Source organism: Lichenostomus cassidix, chromosome 10 (genome assembly GCF_008360975.1).
Source record: "Lichenostomus cassidix isolate B80296 chromosome 10, HeHo_3.0, whole genome shotgun sequence".
Classification (NCBI taxonomy): Eukaryota; Metazoa; Chordata; class Aves; order Passeriformes; family Meliphagidae; genus Lichenostomus; species Lichenostomus cassidix.
The window spans coordinates 14,510,316-14,525,975 of record NC_139491.1 but is presented as its reverse complement, the minus strand read 5'-3'; the positions used below and the strand labels follow the sequence as shown (position 1 = coordinate 14,525,975).

General features: G+C 38.7%; 1 protein-coding gene across 1 annotated transcript; it reads left to right on the top strand.

The window, feature by feature from the left end:
- The first annotated feature begins 254 nt into the window (after nucleotides 1-254).
- On the top strand, nucleotides 255-15,257 carry TARS3 (threonyl-tRNA synthetase 3). The gene is made up of 19 exons (XM_085070781.1): nucleotides 255-528; nucleotides 1,246-1,338; nucleotides 2,120-2,310; nucleotides 2,863-2,986; nucleotides 4,066-4,187; nucleotides 4,998-5,115; nucleotides 5,750-5,814; nucleotides 6,537-6,615; nucleotides 7,824-7,970; nucleotides 8,590-8,688; nucleotides 8,993-9,159; nucleotides 9,613-9,775; nucleotides 10,388-10,525; nucleotides 10,946-11,023; nucleotides 11,123-11,223; nucleotides 12,349-12,453; nucleotides 13,258-13,330; nucleotides 14,014-14,128; nucleotides 14,302-15,257. Exons 1-19 carry the CDS (start codon nucleotides 286-288, stop codon nucleotides 14,448-14,450), a joined length of 2,370 nt encoding a protein of 789 aa, XP_084926907.1. The 5' UTR covers nucleotides 255-285; the 3' UTR covers nucleotides 14,451-15,257.
- Nucleotides 15,258-15,660: the final 403 nt, after the last annotated feature.

Genomic DNA, 15,660 nt, shown 5'->3' with positions numbered 1-15,660 from the left:
AGGCGTTAAGGAAGCCTGGCTGCGGCACGTGGCGCCATGGCCCGGCTGACACGGTGGTTTCGGGCACAGCTTGGGCTCCATGGTCTCAGAGCTCCTTTCCAACCTGACTGATTCTGCGGATATCGACGTTTCCCGATTGCTCACCGGCTCGGAGCCAGCGGCGGGTGCGTCGATTCATTCCCCCCGCAGCAGCGAGCGCTCCGCAGAGCTCTGCGCTCCGTCGGAGGGCGCGCTGAGCGCAGGAGCAGGCGGAGCAGGCGGGGCCGGGGCGGAGCGCGGGGCAACATGGCGGCGGCGGCCGCGGAGGCGGCGGAGCTGCGGCTGGCGCGGCAGGAGCGGGAGCTGCGCTGGCTGGCGGCGGAGGTCGGCCGGCTGAAGGAGCCGCAGGAGCCGCAATGCCCCGGCAGCGCCAGCCCCGAGCTGCAGCGCCTGCGGGCCGAGAACGAGAAGCTGCGCTACCGCCTGCTGCACCTGCGCCGCAGCCTGGCGGCCGAGCTGGGCCGGGCGCAGCCCCCGGCCGGCGCAGAGGTAGCGGCGGCGCCGCTCGGAGCGGGACGGGACGGGACGGGACGGTGACTGCGGGCGGGCCGAGCCTCCGCGGGCGGGACGGGACGGGACGGGACGGGACGGGACGGGACGGGGGCCGAGCCGCCTGTGCCCGGCCAGCGGGGGCTCAGGTCTGTCGCGGTGTCCTCCCGCAGCGCTGGGCAGTGCTCTCTGCCTTTGCGCCAAGGAGGCGTGTTCATAGAATCCTGGAAGGGTTTGCGTTGGGAAGGACCCTGTAGATACCTCGTTCCAACCCCCTTGCCATGGGCGGAGACACCTTCCGTTGGGCCGGATTGATCAGAGCCCCATCCATCCTGGCCTTGAACACTGCCAGGGATGGAGCATCCATCCTGGGAAACCTGTTCGAGGTACCACGCGACTGAAAGTTGCTGTTACTCACTGCTCCGGTTTGATTCCCTGCGGCCTCGTTGGGGAGGTTTTGCTGGCAAAAGTTTTAGTAGTGAAATTTGGGAAATTGTGTTGAGAGGACTTTGCTTGGTGAGCAGCCTTGCCGTGTCTGCAGAACATCAAAAGGATGCAGTTTAGATGTGTCATGAGAAGTTTTTGTACTAAGGACATGCCTTATTCCCTGTAATTGCCCTTTTAGCCCAGTATTATACTGGTTTGGTTTGTTTTAGTGATCGCTGGAAAAATCTTAAATGTATAATGGGGTATACTTTGTCCTGTCACTGTTTTCAGCAGCTCTCCAGTGCAAGTCCAACTGATGCAGTGAATCAAATTAAAGAGGAAAAGAAAAAAGAAAATGGAACTGTGAACCAACAGCAGAATGATGTAAGTGGTTCTTTAATGCCACATAGGTATAGGAGTGGTTTTTGGCCAGGTTCAGAAAAGGTGCTCAAATCTGAAATACCTTGCCTTATTTTGAAATCCCAGTTTTTGGGAAGAAGGCTTGCTATAGCACAGAGAAAAAAACCACATTATTTAAGAGCTTTATCCTGCATTAATAGGGTTATTGATACATTCATAGTAGATATCTATGTATGTGTGTAACAACAGGATTTGAGTTATTGGAAAATAAAGGTCATTATTCCGTGTGCCTAAGGAGATTGATGGTTCACAGGCAATTAAACAGCATTCATGATGGCTGAAAGGATGTTGGCAGCACTACTGTAATACAGTAGAGCTTAATAACTCACCTTAAGCTAAAATACATGAAACTTCATGTGAATTATCTGGTTTGAATCTGATGCTTTGAATGTAGTGGCAGAAGTGAGCACTTGTTGGAGTGATCCAGATTTCTCCAAGACATCTGCCAAATGCAAACTTTGGGACAGGAATATAGGCTGCTTTCTGAGGTCCAACCCACACAACCATTTAGGCCCAGATTGATGAAAGTGGAAAATTGGAAAACCACTATAAAATAGTCAGCAAGTTGGATGGGACTGTCATATATATAATTGTTTATAAATGCTTCACTGAGTTTAAGTATAAATTCTAGTACAATGAAATCTGGTCCAAGTTGGCACCTTTGGGGATGTACCAACACTGTGAATTCTTTTATTCTCTTTGTCTCACAAATATGTGTGTGTATGATCTAATTTGTTTGTTACAGCTCCAGTGTGTACCAAGCTTCATAGAAGACAGACTGAAGCTTTATGAAGCACTGAAAAAAGAACATGATGCTTTGCTAGCTTACAGAGCAGCCAACCAGAGCAAATCTATCCAAATTACTCTGAAAGATGGAGAAACGGTTGGAGGAGAATCTTGGAAAACCACACCATATCAATTAGCTGTAGGAATTAGGTAACCTGAAGATTCAAGGAGTTGTACTTCTGTAGTGATAAAACTGTTACTGTAATTTGTCTCTAACCTTGCTGCATAAAGTATGTACCACGGTCAGTGGGTCATGGCTCTCTTAAATTGGTTTACTTGGAGAGCATTGAAACTTCTGCTTAATGTAGAAGAAACAGCAGGTTAGTTACTGTTCTGAGTGATGCTTGAGGTTCTGTGCTGGGATCATCATGCTTGCTTCCAATTAATGAGTCTGTGAAACTGCTAGGAATAAAGAGACATGTGAAGTTTTGTGAGTTAGCAGATACTGTAGAACCTGTTGTAAGAAGCACACTTTCCTCCAAATCCCCAGCACTGAAAACTGTTGAATAAAATTTTCCAAGACCTTAGGGTTCTATACCTTAAAAGCAGACAACTGTTTAAGAAGACCCCAGAAACAGAATTTGAAGGTCTTCAGGTGCTACAAGATGTGGGTGTGGTCTCATGGGGTTTAGAAACCTAAAAGCTTTTCCAAATCGGAACCTACATATTCTTGTCTCTTTGTCATCTTTTCTGTTTCTTTAGTCAAGCGTTGGCTTCAAATGCAGTCATAGCCAAAGTGAATGGTGAACTCTGGGACCTGGACCGTCCACTGGAGGGAGATTGTACTCTTGAGCTGCTCACCTTTGATAATGATGAAGCCAAAGCTGTAAGTCTGGTTTCTGCTTGATTAAAGAAAGTAATGACATAAAATTGATGGCAGCATTAAGCTTCTAAATTCTTGATTTAAAAAAAACCCCAGAAGATTATTCCAGTAATGTATTTCCTATGATACAACAAAGGTTAGATATTAAGTGAGAGTGAATAAAATCATAGTGTTCTTTGCATTCTTCTCTTTTGCAGGAGCAGGTTATTTCTCAAATGAGTTCATACAGAATGTCTTGATTTGTATGCTAACTTGAAATAGTCTGTGGTTTGACTCAGTGCATTGGAAGATCAGACAGTGAAAGCAAAGTTAGGCAGTCTTACTATTTTCTGAAAGTTGTCCAATATTAGACCTGAGACATAAATAAAATCTACATCTCCTTGTACTGGCACTGTTTATTAGATCCTTAAGTAGGCATATCTTGATCAATTAAACTATATATAGATACTTAGTAACATGACCAAGATTTTTCTTTAATGGTATTCAGACTGAAGCTTATATTGTCTTTCTATGCCAGAATTACACTTTGTCAAAGAATTACTCACGTGATTAAGCTTGTTGGAGGCATTTCAGAAGCCTGTAAAGGCTTTATCTTGTAGCAGTAGCTCTGAAGTAGTCTGAATTAATAAGAACTTAGACCGTAAGACAGTTATTGATTTACTGTGTTGTTGGCTTCCCTCTTCTGACATTTCAGGTAATGTAGTTTACAGACCCATTAATAAATGTACTGAATGTGAATAATGGAAGCTTAATTGGCTCCATTGCTTTAGATGTGATTAGTGGTGCATCGACTTTGACTGAAATTAACTTCTAAATGAGGAAGGTACAGTGAGTACTAAGTTGTAGGAATTGTGCAGAGATACAGTCATCATCTTTCACATTGAAGTATGGTGGGCTTTTATTGCTACATCTGCCATTATATTAATCATTCAGTGTACTTCAAAATGAGAAGATAAAATTGTTTTACTTCTCTCAAAATTTAAACAACATCAGTTCCAGTCTATTTCCCAATGGTTTGTTTTTTCCTTTTAGTTACACAGTGCCATAGACCTCGTGGTGTTCTCACCTGAGTTCATTTACAGGTTTATTGGCATTCAAGTGCTCACATTCTTGGAGAGGCCATGGAAGGACATTTTGGGGGCTGCTTATGCTATGGACCACCAATTGAGAATGGATTTCATTATGACATGTATATGGAAGATAGGTAAAATTACAGTGTCTTAGAACTTTAATACTCTATATTAAAGCTCAGTACTAGAATTATTTTGTTTGTTTCTGCATGTTAAAAGCCAAATTGTGTCTCTAATAGGATGTGAAGCAGTCTTCTATGTATACAGTTGTATTGAGTGTGTGTATATATTTAAATTCAGAAGCAGTGTTCAGACATCTGCTCTGTAAGACTTGAAACTGTTCAATGTTCTGTGGAAAAGATGCAGAGTGTTTGAGTTAAACTTTCTGAAGTTCCTGTGAGGCAAAGGGGGTGGTTTCCTTGAGGAATCATGCAAGTTTGGATTCCAGGTGCTGTAGTCACTTGTAGAAAGGACATAAATGCGTGTAACTTGTATAGGTGTTTACTACTTTTCTAATCCTTGTGCACAGCTTTACAATTCTGGTTTTTTTCTTGTTTATCTCTCTGTAGTCAGGGAGAATACTGAAGCTGCGTGAGCTGATAAACTGGCTCTTGCAGCTGGGTTGAGCCTTTCTTCCCCTTGGTTTGTTTATTTTCCTAAATCATATGTATATTTTGAGCTATAGGTCTTCCAGGCATTTAATCAGATCAAAGACTGTCCTGGGAATTATTGCAGTGGGTTTTTTCAGGATGGTATTATCTGTGTTTCTGAGTTTAGTGTCTGAAAATGTAGCTGGTTGTAACTAACTAAGAAAACACTGTGACAAATCACAACAACACATTGCATGTTTTTCAAATTAGACCATTGGAAAGTTGTCACTTGAAAAAAATGGGAGTATCAAAATAATTAATTTATATTTCTTTTGCCTGTGTCATTTTATTTAGGAGTGTATCTAGTACTGAATTCCCACTACTGGAGAACCGTTGTAAAAATATAATAAAAGAGAAACAGGCTTTTGAAAGGCTGGAGGTCAAAAAGGAGATCCTGTTAGACATGTTTAAGGTAAATCTTTAGAGTAGCTGTGGATTGGGTACAATGATTTCTTAAAATATAACTTTTGTGAAATACTGCGTGTGACTGACTCATCAGAATAGTAGCTGTCTAGTAAAACCAAGAAAAGCAATGTCATCCTTTTCCCTCTCCATACACCTCTCAAGTGTTCAGCATGTTTTCAGGCACTTACAAAGACAATTTTGAGTTCCACAAAAACACACCTCAAGCTCAATGAAATGACAAGTAAACAAAAGGTATGCATTTCTTCTGGCTCACTTACAGAGACAGGTAAAAAGAGACTTTTGCTATAGTCCTGTTTTATTTGGTGAATATTTCCAGTCTCCCAGTGCTCTGTGATTGCCTTTCACAAGTGCTGTGAGGTGTTCAGATGGTGATCACAATCCTCAACACGCCCTTGGGGGAGTTAAGGTTTCTGTCTCTTTCCCCTCTGCTTTTGCAAGTCTTCTGAGAGGATGTTGAACACTTGCAGAAATAGATGTGCTCATGTGATTTTTTTAAAAAGTTCTTTTTTAGTTAGGAGTGTCTTTTACTGGTGCACTGGTATTATTAATATGTCATTTTAAAAGGGAATTTTATTATCCATTTTATTGATGTTTCTGGATTTTCCTGTTTCCACACACAGTATAACAAGTTTAAGTGTCGTATCCTTAATGAGAAGGTGAAGACACCAACTACCACAGTATACAGGTAAAGAAATATATTTGACATGTATTAAAAAGTATTTTTATAGCTAATTAATTTAAATTGAGAAGAGAGTGATTTGTTGGTTTGTTTTTTGGGGGTTTTTTTGTTTGTTTGTTTGATTGGTTTTTTAATTTTAAGTTCCAAATTCTTGTGTGGTTGGGACTTAAGTTTGTAATTAATATTGCTGCTTATGTAAAGTGAGAGATTTTCTTTCTCTGCTGGACAGATTAGGTCTCAATTTGTGAACAAATGTCACATTCCGTCTTTATTCATTCTCTCAGGTTTCACTAGACTGATTAAAATAAGTTGCCACCCCTGACATTGGCTTGCTGCGTAATGGATAAAGCTAGCTGCAGCTCAGTGTGGGGTTAGGAACCTGCTCATTCAGTTGCTTGTTAGTTCATTGGGAAATGGCAAAACCGGTTTTCTGTTTGATGTGCATAGTTTGAAATTTCTCGGCCAACTTGAAGAAAGTTCACATGTGGAATTCTATGAATTGGCAAATGTATTATGATGCTCTTGGTAATGGATCAAGTGTGCTGAGCATTCACTGGGTGAATATTCCAGTTCAGGTAGAAGGCACCATTGCATTTAAGGTGCATTGAATTTGCTGCATGCTGCATATTTATATTTACTGGCATGTTTGAATGTGTCAAGCATGAACTTGTGTATTGAAAAATGTTGGATTGTTTGGAAATGAGCACTCTTTTTCTTTTGGCATATAGATGTGGTCCGTTGATTGATCTCTGCAGGGGTCCACATGTGAGACACACTGGAAAAATTAAGGCCCTTAAAATAATTAAGGTAAGTCTAAATTAACTGTAGATTGAAATTGAAATAAATTTAGTTGATTTATGTATTTAATTCTCCTGAGCTGATATGCTAGGATTGGTCCTTTTTTATTGTTTCTTTGCTTACTGTTCAACAGTTCTTCATTTCTTTCCCAGCTCTCATTGTACAAGTAGAACTACTGACTTTGATCATTGATCTGCTTCTGAGGTTTACTGATTCCTGACTAAGACAACAGTACATCAGTGAAATGTACCAGCATGGTTTTTTATCAGAGTATTAGTGTAGTAACCTGCATGTTTAGACTGATGAAGTGCAAAAATACTCTGGCTAGTAGTGCCCAGGATAGCTGTGGAGCCAGTTCTGCTGTGCACAGGAGAGAAGTGCAGTGCCTAAGCCCCTGTGGCAGGACTGTGCCACTATCTCCAACGAGCACTGCACTTCACAGGACAAGTGTCCTGGTCAGTCTGTACCAGCTGTCACATCTGAGTGCAGGGGGTGTGCATGCTCTGTTCTGCAGTAAATGAGCATCCAGGATACTCATTGGGTCAGAAAACAGTATTTTGACCTTGTCAGATGGTATCTTTCAGGTGCAGCTGATAAAGTGGACCCTAGCAAATCTGCAAATGCTGCTGTTAAAAAATGGCATTACTTCCAGGAAAGCCAGAGACAGTGTTTGCAGAGGCCTCTGAATTTATGGTGTAGTTTTAGTTACTCACAGATGCTAATTTTGGTAACCTTATTAGACTGAGCTCTTTGGAACATTCATCATTGTGGCTTTTGCTGGCTTCCTAACTGAAGTGTATGGAACTCTTGAGTTCCAGGGATTATGTGGGTAGAGGATCAAAACTGCTGGGATTTAACTGTGACAGTTAGGTTTGTTTTGCCCTTTATGTTTCCCTATTGCATTATGTTTTCAGTGTAAACAAGTGCTGCCTTTTGAGCAGCCATAACATGAAATAATAAAATATGCCATGACGTGAGTTAAAACGAGGTACCTAAGCAGAATAAAAATATGATTTGCCCTGTCACTTTTGTTTGTCTTCTGTAATAGTATGCTGACTAAAAGGCCCTGCAAGTCTGTTTGTATTATAAACAAATATTGAGGGACTGTATATAATTCTTTTCTCAAGGAAAAATATAATGTTTGAATGGGTTAGCGTTTATCCCTCTTTCCCTGATATTATGCAATATTGTCTTAAAGTATGGGTTTTGTGTATCAGAGTTCCTCTACGTATTGGGAAGGAAAATCTGACATGGAAACTCTGCAGAGAATATATGGAATATCCTTTCCTGATAACAAAATGATGAAGGAATGGGAAAAAATCCAGGAAGAAGCCAAAAACCGGGATCATAGGAAAATTGGAAAGGTACATTATTCCACTGTCTACTTCTCTTTTATACTTCTATTCTAGAATTCATGCTCTTTCCTTGTTTTTTAGTTTTGGGTTGATTTTTTTTTTTTTCTTTTTTGACTTTGAAAGGGAGCCAATTCTATGTGTTTCTTGATGTTGCTCACATTTAAAAAATTTTAATTCTACAAACTCAACTTGTCACTTGCATACAAAAGTTAAACTAATGTTGGGAAGAAGTTAATAGCTTTAGGTCCCCTGATTTAGGGAAATAAATCTTAAACCTATTAATGTAGAGCCTTTGCATTGCAGATCCTACCTAAACCACTCTACTTTTCATAGAATTTGAAAACTGTATAAGTAACATGGTTTGGTCATTCTTTATAATAGGTGTAAATTTGGGGAAATGTGTATTTACATAGTCAAAGAATGAAATGGAATTCAGGTTTATTACAAACTTTAAAGACTAAGAACTGCAGATCAGTTAAGTGGTGTTGCTGAGAACTTGTAGACCATAAATCACCTTGTTGCTGTAATATTCTATCTTTGCAAACAGTGTCTCAATGTATGTGAAGTAGTTACATTCTGCAATTCTCACTGAATTGTTGTTAGAGCATTCTGGTTTTAATTTACCTAGGAACAAGAACTCTTCTTCTTTCATGATTTGAGTCCCGGAAGCTGCTTTTTCCTCCCTAGAGGTGCCTTTCTTTATAACACGCTCATGGATTTCATACGGGTGAGTATATACTGATGTAACTCCTAACAACCTGAAGATCATTTGTCCATCTTAAATGACAGGCCATTCATAGAAAGACAAGTATCTGTGTGTGTAAACATATGCAAGATTTGCATGATTGTACAAATCTAACATTTTCAAAAATAAAGCAGAGTGAATCTGTGTGTTTTCAATTGTGCAAAATATACGTGTGCAGTACTCCTTTAGTCTCCCTGTTGATTGCCATCGTACCACAGTTCAGAAGAATCAAGCTTTTGCTTGTCAAAACCTCTATCACCTTTTAAATGTTGCATTTGTTCGATAGGGGGAATATCGCAGACGTGATTTTACTGAAGTTGTATCTCCGAATGTCTTCAACAGTAAACTCTGGGAAGCTTCAGGACACTGGCAGCACTACAGTGAAAATATGTTCTCTTTTGAGATTGAGAAGGAAACTTTTGCCCTTAAACCCATGAACTGTCCAGGACATTGGTTTGTACTCTCAGCTGGAATGCTTCTTATTTCACTTCGTTTATCCTTTGTGAGGCTGAGGAGAAATAAAAAGAGTATTACTACATGTTTTTGTGTATGTTTACAATTGACTGCTAAGCTGATATGTCCAGAGAGCTTCTCTGGCAGTGTCCCAAAGCAGACCTTTGCAGTAAGTCTGCCCTGAGCTAGGTTGTGCATCAGCTGTGGTGCACCAAGAAGGTACAGATGAACCAGTCCTGATTGACTCCTGCAGTGATTTTTTCCCAGATGGCTTTTAGCAGTACAATGAGTGGTTTGCTTTTTCTGTTTGCCTGTCTTTCAGGATGCAGACAACCTGAAAGAGTAAATACCTAAAAATGTGATCACTGTCTGTACTGAGCTTCATTTATTTCTGTGTTGTCTTAAATCTCCTGTGAGAAGGATAAAAGGAAGGTTCTTCCATGTTCCTTCTAGCTTGATGTTTGCCCATCGTCCACGATCCTGGAGGGAATTGCCTCTTAGACTTGCAGATTTTGGAGTTCTTCACCGAAATGAACTCTCAGGGACTTTGAGTGGCTTGACTCGTGTAAGGCGCTTCCAACAAGATGATGCTCACATCTTTTGCACAATGGAACAGGTAAAAAAAAGAAAAAAAAAGAAGGCACCTTCCACACCCCCACCAGTCAACCTGAAAAAAACCAAACCCTTCCCTCTCCCATTGCAAACTAACAGCAAAAACAAAAAGTCCACTAAGTATTTAATCTCTAGCTTCTCCCAGCATGATGCTACTTTTGAAGGTTTTTTTTTCTAGGTCCTTCCTTATATTTAGACAGATGTATTGGGCAGCTAAATCCCAGAAAGTAAGATCTGTTGCATCTTCCGTCTCCCTCAGCAAAGAAGAAAGCTGTTGACCACATTTTTTGTAGTAATGCTGAATAAAAACTTTGTCAGTAACGCCATATATTTTAATGGAGCTACATGTATCAATTGATGTACTTTTGTCCAGTCTGATGGATGCAACTGAACTTCAGAACTTCATGCTTGACAAAAATACTGCTTTTCTTGCCATGCTTTGAAGCTTCACTCATTACGTAGATTAGGGTTTGTAGGATGCAATTTCCAAGTGATTTTTAATTTTATTTAATGGACTCTCATATTCTCATTATGAGGAATTCAGTAGATTCAATTAGGTTTTTATGTAAGTAAATTTTAACTGTAACTTTTTAATATGTTTTGGTTTTTGTTTAAGATTGAAGAAGAAATTAAGGGCTGTCTTGATTTCTTGAAGTCAGTGTATGCTGTCTTTGGTTTTTCCTTTCAACTACATCTTTCTACAAGACCAGAAAATTATCTTGGAGACTTAGAGGTCTGGGATCACGCAGAAAAGGTAATTAATTTAAAAGTGAACAAACAAACCTGTTAATATCTGATTTGCAGAGGTAGATATTTAACTGAGTTCTTCTATGCTGCATAGTGAAATTGCTTAAATCAGATGCTAAATAATTGCCCTTAGTAGAAATTCTTGTTGGAAAACATCACATTGAATCTGAAGTTTCTATATAAAATGAAAACTTTCAGATTCTTACTCAGCCCCTTATCTTAAACTGGTTAGATTTCTATTAATCACAGCATTTATATGTGGAACTACTATGTCCAGATTATTTCTCAAAAGTGAACAAATGCTTGAACCAGTAGGGGTTGTGCTGCCTTTTGACTCCCTTTCAATTTCAAAGGCAAATGCTTTGACTTCCAGTAATGAGAGGCCCTTCTATACCTTTTTTAATTACTCTCTCGTTATTATGATTAGCAACTTCAAAACAGCTTGAATGACTTTGGAGAGCAATGGAGTTTGAATCCAGGAGATGGAGCATTTTATGGTCCTAAGGTTAGTGATTCAGCATTTCAATATAACTTTGGGATAGACAGAAATGCAGCTGTACTGCAGGCAAACTATATTTAGTAACTGTGTTATTTTGCTTCACAGATTGATATTAAAATCAAAGATGCAATTGGGAGGTACCATCAATGTGCTACAATCCAGCTTGACTTCCAGCTACCCATTCGGTTTAATCTTACTTATGTTGGGTGAGTGGTGAAGCTAAATATCTTGCTTTTTAAAATGAAATTCAACTCTCATTATTTGTAATTCCCTTAATGTATTAGTGCTGTGTTGCTCACTTAACAAATTATTAGCTTTTAAATAAGTCAGCTGGTAGGGAGGGCAAACATCCCCAAGGAGTAGAGGACCGAGTCATGAACTTGAATATACTTTCTCGGTGTAATGATAGCTCATTTTAAATCTCATTTTCTGTCCTGTCTGCCCGTTCTGAAGGCAATTGATCATATGTTATGCTAAAAGCCACTCAGCTGAGTCAGTTTTCATTTTCAGCCTAGTCATTGTGTCTCCTTGGAAGGCATAGCAGACAAATTCCAACTCGCCCTAAGGAGCAATTATAGTTAGACTAAGTGGTTCTTTATTTTTAACAGGTTAAATTAGTTAACTTTGAACATAAACCAAGTGCAAACAGCCTTTAGTGAAAATCTGTCTTTGGTTTCCAGCTAGGAAGAGGGAGTTTTATGTACTGAGTGAATTAATCTTAGCGTCATGTTGACTTGACTCATTTTCTGGGTTGTATTTCTTGCTGTGTTTGATTTTTGCATATTATGAAGGTGGGGAAGATAGAATAAGAATCTTCATATTTTTTTGGTCCTGCTGTATATTCTACAGTAGATATCAAAGCTTTTTTGATAGGTGATAATACTGGTATGAACTGGCTTTATTTATTAAGCCAGTTTTTTTAATTACAGGATTGTTATTTAAGCAAAGTAATGAACAGTAAGGGCAAGTAAGAACCTGTGCAACAAAATAAAAGCAAGTCATAAAAGAAAGTGAGTACAAGGAAGAACATGAAATATTAAAATGCAGAAAAACAGTGCTGAGTCAGTCAAGTGTCTTCTCAAATTTAAGAGTGTGTCTCTGCCACTAGCTATAGGCATGATTATTTTAAATCACTGTGATTATGCAGAATTCCTTTAAAAGCCCAGCTGACTTAAAGTACATTGCAAATAAAAACAGTAGATTTTTTGTTAATATAACTAACTACATTTTTTTTTCCACTTAGAAGTAGAATCAAAAATATTAGTAGGATTATATGTGTGTGAGCTAAGATAATTCTATTTAAAAAAAAAAAATTTGAATTTTCTTTTCAGTACGGATGGCGATGATAAGAAAAGGCCAGTGATTATTCATAGAGCTATTTTGGGATCTGTGGAGAGAATGATAGCTATTCTAGCAGAAAATTATGGAGGAAAATGGTATGTGCCACAAATGGAATTCTAAGAAATGTTTAACAATGTAGAAAGTGTGTATCTTTCCTATTATCCCTTACATTATAAAGCAAAAATAACATCCCTAAAATTTTCTCAAAATTAGTTCATAAGATTACAAGAAAAGTCCTGTTTTCTGGTCTGAGTTGTATGATATCCATTTATTAATAGCTTATTATTTGAAATTTAATTTCATGAGAGTGCAGGAAAAAAAAGCAAAGTAATGTAGAAATAGGAATTGTAATTGTGTAAATCCTGCATTATTTTTGTTCTTTTTTTCTTAAAAATCGCTTTTGTACCAGGAGGATGTCAGATGTACGTAAAGCAATTACTTGTGTATACACAGGCATTAATTAATCCTAATATGTGAAATATTTTTTGTACTTCTGAGATGGACTGTTTTATCTTTAATAAGATCTGAAGATATTTCTTTATTAATTTGTTTAAAGTATTAAGGAAGAATTAGTTCCTATTTTCAGTCACCTGTCTGACTGTCCACCTTTCACTGTAAAGTTATAGATAAAAGTGAAAATCAGGCAGAAAAAATTCTCTTCAAAATTGTGAATTCAGCTGGGAAGAGAACAGAAGGTCCAACTGCCCTGTGTGTCATTTTACTGGAATCAATCTGCTATTTTACGTGAACTTGAAAAGAGTTCACGTAAACACACTATTTGACATCCTTAGCTAATGTAAATTCTATGAAATAAAGAAACTGTTACTGTGAAACATGACTGTGGTTATGACTGGAAATGTAAAATGCACCTTAATTTCCTGTTTCTCCTGTGCTGCCAGGCCATTCTGGCTGTCTCCACGGCAGGTCATGGTTGTGCCTGTGGGTCCCACCTCGGAGCAATACGCCCAGCAGGTGAGAGGAGGAAAATTAAAGGATCCTTAAGTACTTGTCCTAGAACAGGGAATTATGCTTAATAATTCTGGAGGCATGCTTGGGGGGAGAGGTGAATTTTTCAATTAAAAATTTTCAGTCTAAGATTTGTATGTGTCTGAGTAAGGGATTTATAACTTCAAGTGTTTTGTGTTATTATGTACATACTTCTGTAATTATTAAAGGAAAGAACATTCTGGGTGACAAATGTTATGTAAGCAGTGCTTCATTACAGTATTCTCAGCTTTTAAGTAGGTGGAGCCAGTTTCTTCCATTTCCCACCCTGTATATTCTTGACTACATCACTTTTGAGCCATGATTTGTTTTACCCCTCTCCATTGCTTTTCTTTTAATGCGAGAAAAAGTATATTTATTCCTTCTCCTCTTTCTCCTTTCTGAGACTGAGGACACATTTTTGACGTGTAGCAGCACGTTTGATATGGATGCTATCTTGTATTGTCTTCCAGCTGGGGTCCTGCTGTGTGTGCAGGTTTCTTCAGATAATTTCATTGGATTCCTTATAATCATTCACAAGAACAAAAATATGCATATACATTAATTAATTATTTGGAGAGATCAGTAATAACAGCGTTTACAAATGTGTGTTGTAGAATATATTGTAATACTAAAAGGATTTTGGTATGGGTTTTGTTTGTTTTTTTTAGGTTTGCAACCAATTTTTTGAAGCAGGATTTATGTCAGATGTGGATCTAGATCAAAGTTGCACATTAAACAAGAAAATTAGAAATGCCCAGCTGGCTCAGTATAACTTCATTTTAGGTAATTGCAGCATTTTACGTTTCTGAATATCATTTACGTTTTGACGTTGGACATAGAGTTTGTCTAGGCTCATGTTCTAACGTAGATTACCTATATTTTTGTATATTATCTATATTATTTTATCTATATATATCTATATATTTGTGTTTAATATTTTGTGCCATGTCTTGCAGTGGTTGGAGAAAAGGAGAAAGCAAATAATGCTGTCAATGTGCGAACAAGAGACAACAAAGTTCACGGAGAGATTTCACTATCTTCTGCTATTGAAAAACTCAAGAAATTTAAGACTTCACAAATTCCAAATGCAGAAGAAGAATTTTGATGTTGCTGTTAGGAAAAAAATTATTAGCTGCCTATGTGAAATGTTTCTTTCCTCCTGCACAGCAGCGATGCTCATCTGAGAAAATTTTCAGTTAATGGATACACAAAATAAGCAAATGTAGCAATGTTGTTGCTCCAGGAAAAGCATGAGAGGACAGATGCACCTGCCAACTCCGTTAACAATCGCATGGGTTTCCAATCTGCCTGAATGGCAGAATGCTTATTTAGAAAGTCCTACACCTCTGATGTGGTGGGTTTGTTGTGGGAATAAGTCAGGGCTGCACGATGTGGGGGATCAGGAGGCTGGGAAGGGCAGTGGATGCTGCTGAGAGTGCTGAGCTCCCTCAGTCACAGAGCAGGTACCTAATGTGACCTGGCATCCAGAGCTTGGCAGAGGGTAGGTGCCTCACCAGCAGTTTCAATTAGGTTTTTTTCTAGTTCCAGATTGTAACAAAAATTTGCAGGGCTGGGGGGATGGCTTTGTTGTTTCAGAATGTGTGTTCACAGACTCCAAATAGACTGGAGTCTTTGCTGGAAGCCTCAGTGTAACAAAGGCACTGGTGCAGTTGTTGTGATGACCAGTTACTATAATGGTTGCCAAGAATGCTGTTGAATTACCATAACTGTGTGCGAAGTGTTTTGGTTTTTTCCTCTGTTTGCTGTTGTTTTGGCTTTTTTCTAAAACAAAAAAAAAAACCTGAAAAACCTTTCTGTGTATAATTTATTACTGTATTTGCTGGGAGTACTTAGAATGCTGAAAAGGAGCAGAGGACATTTTTAATTTTAAAACAGTATGTTGGACTTGAAATTGGTCATATTTCTGTTTTGTTTATGCTTAGAAATTATTTTTGAAGTTGCCATTGCAGGAAATTGAACTGGATTTTTTGTGAGATTAATTTTTACTGTCACTGTCATATGCTATTATTTAGTTAACAGGCTTAGATAGTGTTAAGTGCATTGCTCAATTATCTGAGCTGTACAGCTCTAGTGCTGATTTCAATATCACAGCCATAAAGCAGAAGCTATAATTTAGTGCATAAACATGAATGCAAATACGGAGCCTGTGTTTTCCTTATGCCTCGCCCTCGTACACACCTGTGTTTAATAAGTCTGGGTTTGGTTTTATATTCCTTTGGGTTTGTGGATCTGATTTTATCTCCTGCTTCTAAAAGAAAAGAAAAAACCCAACATTGAAGGAGCACGGCCTGGGA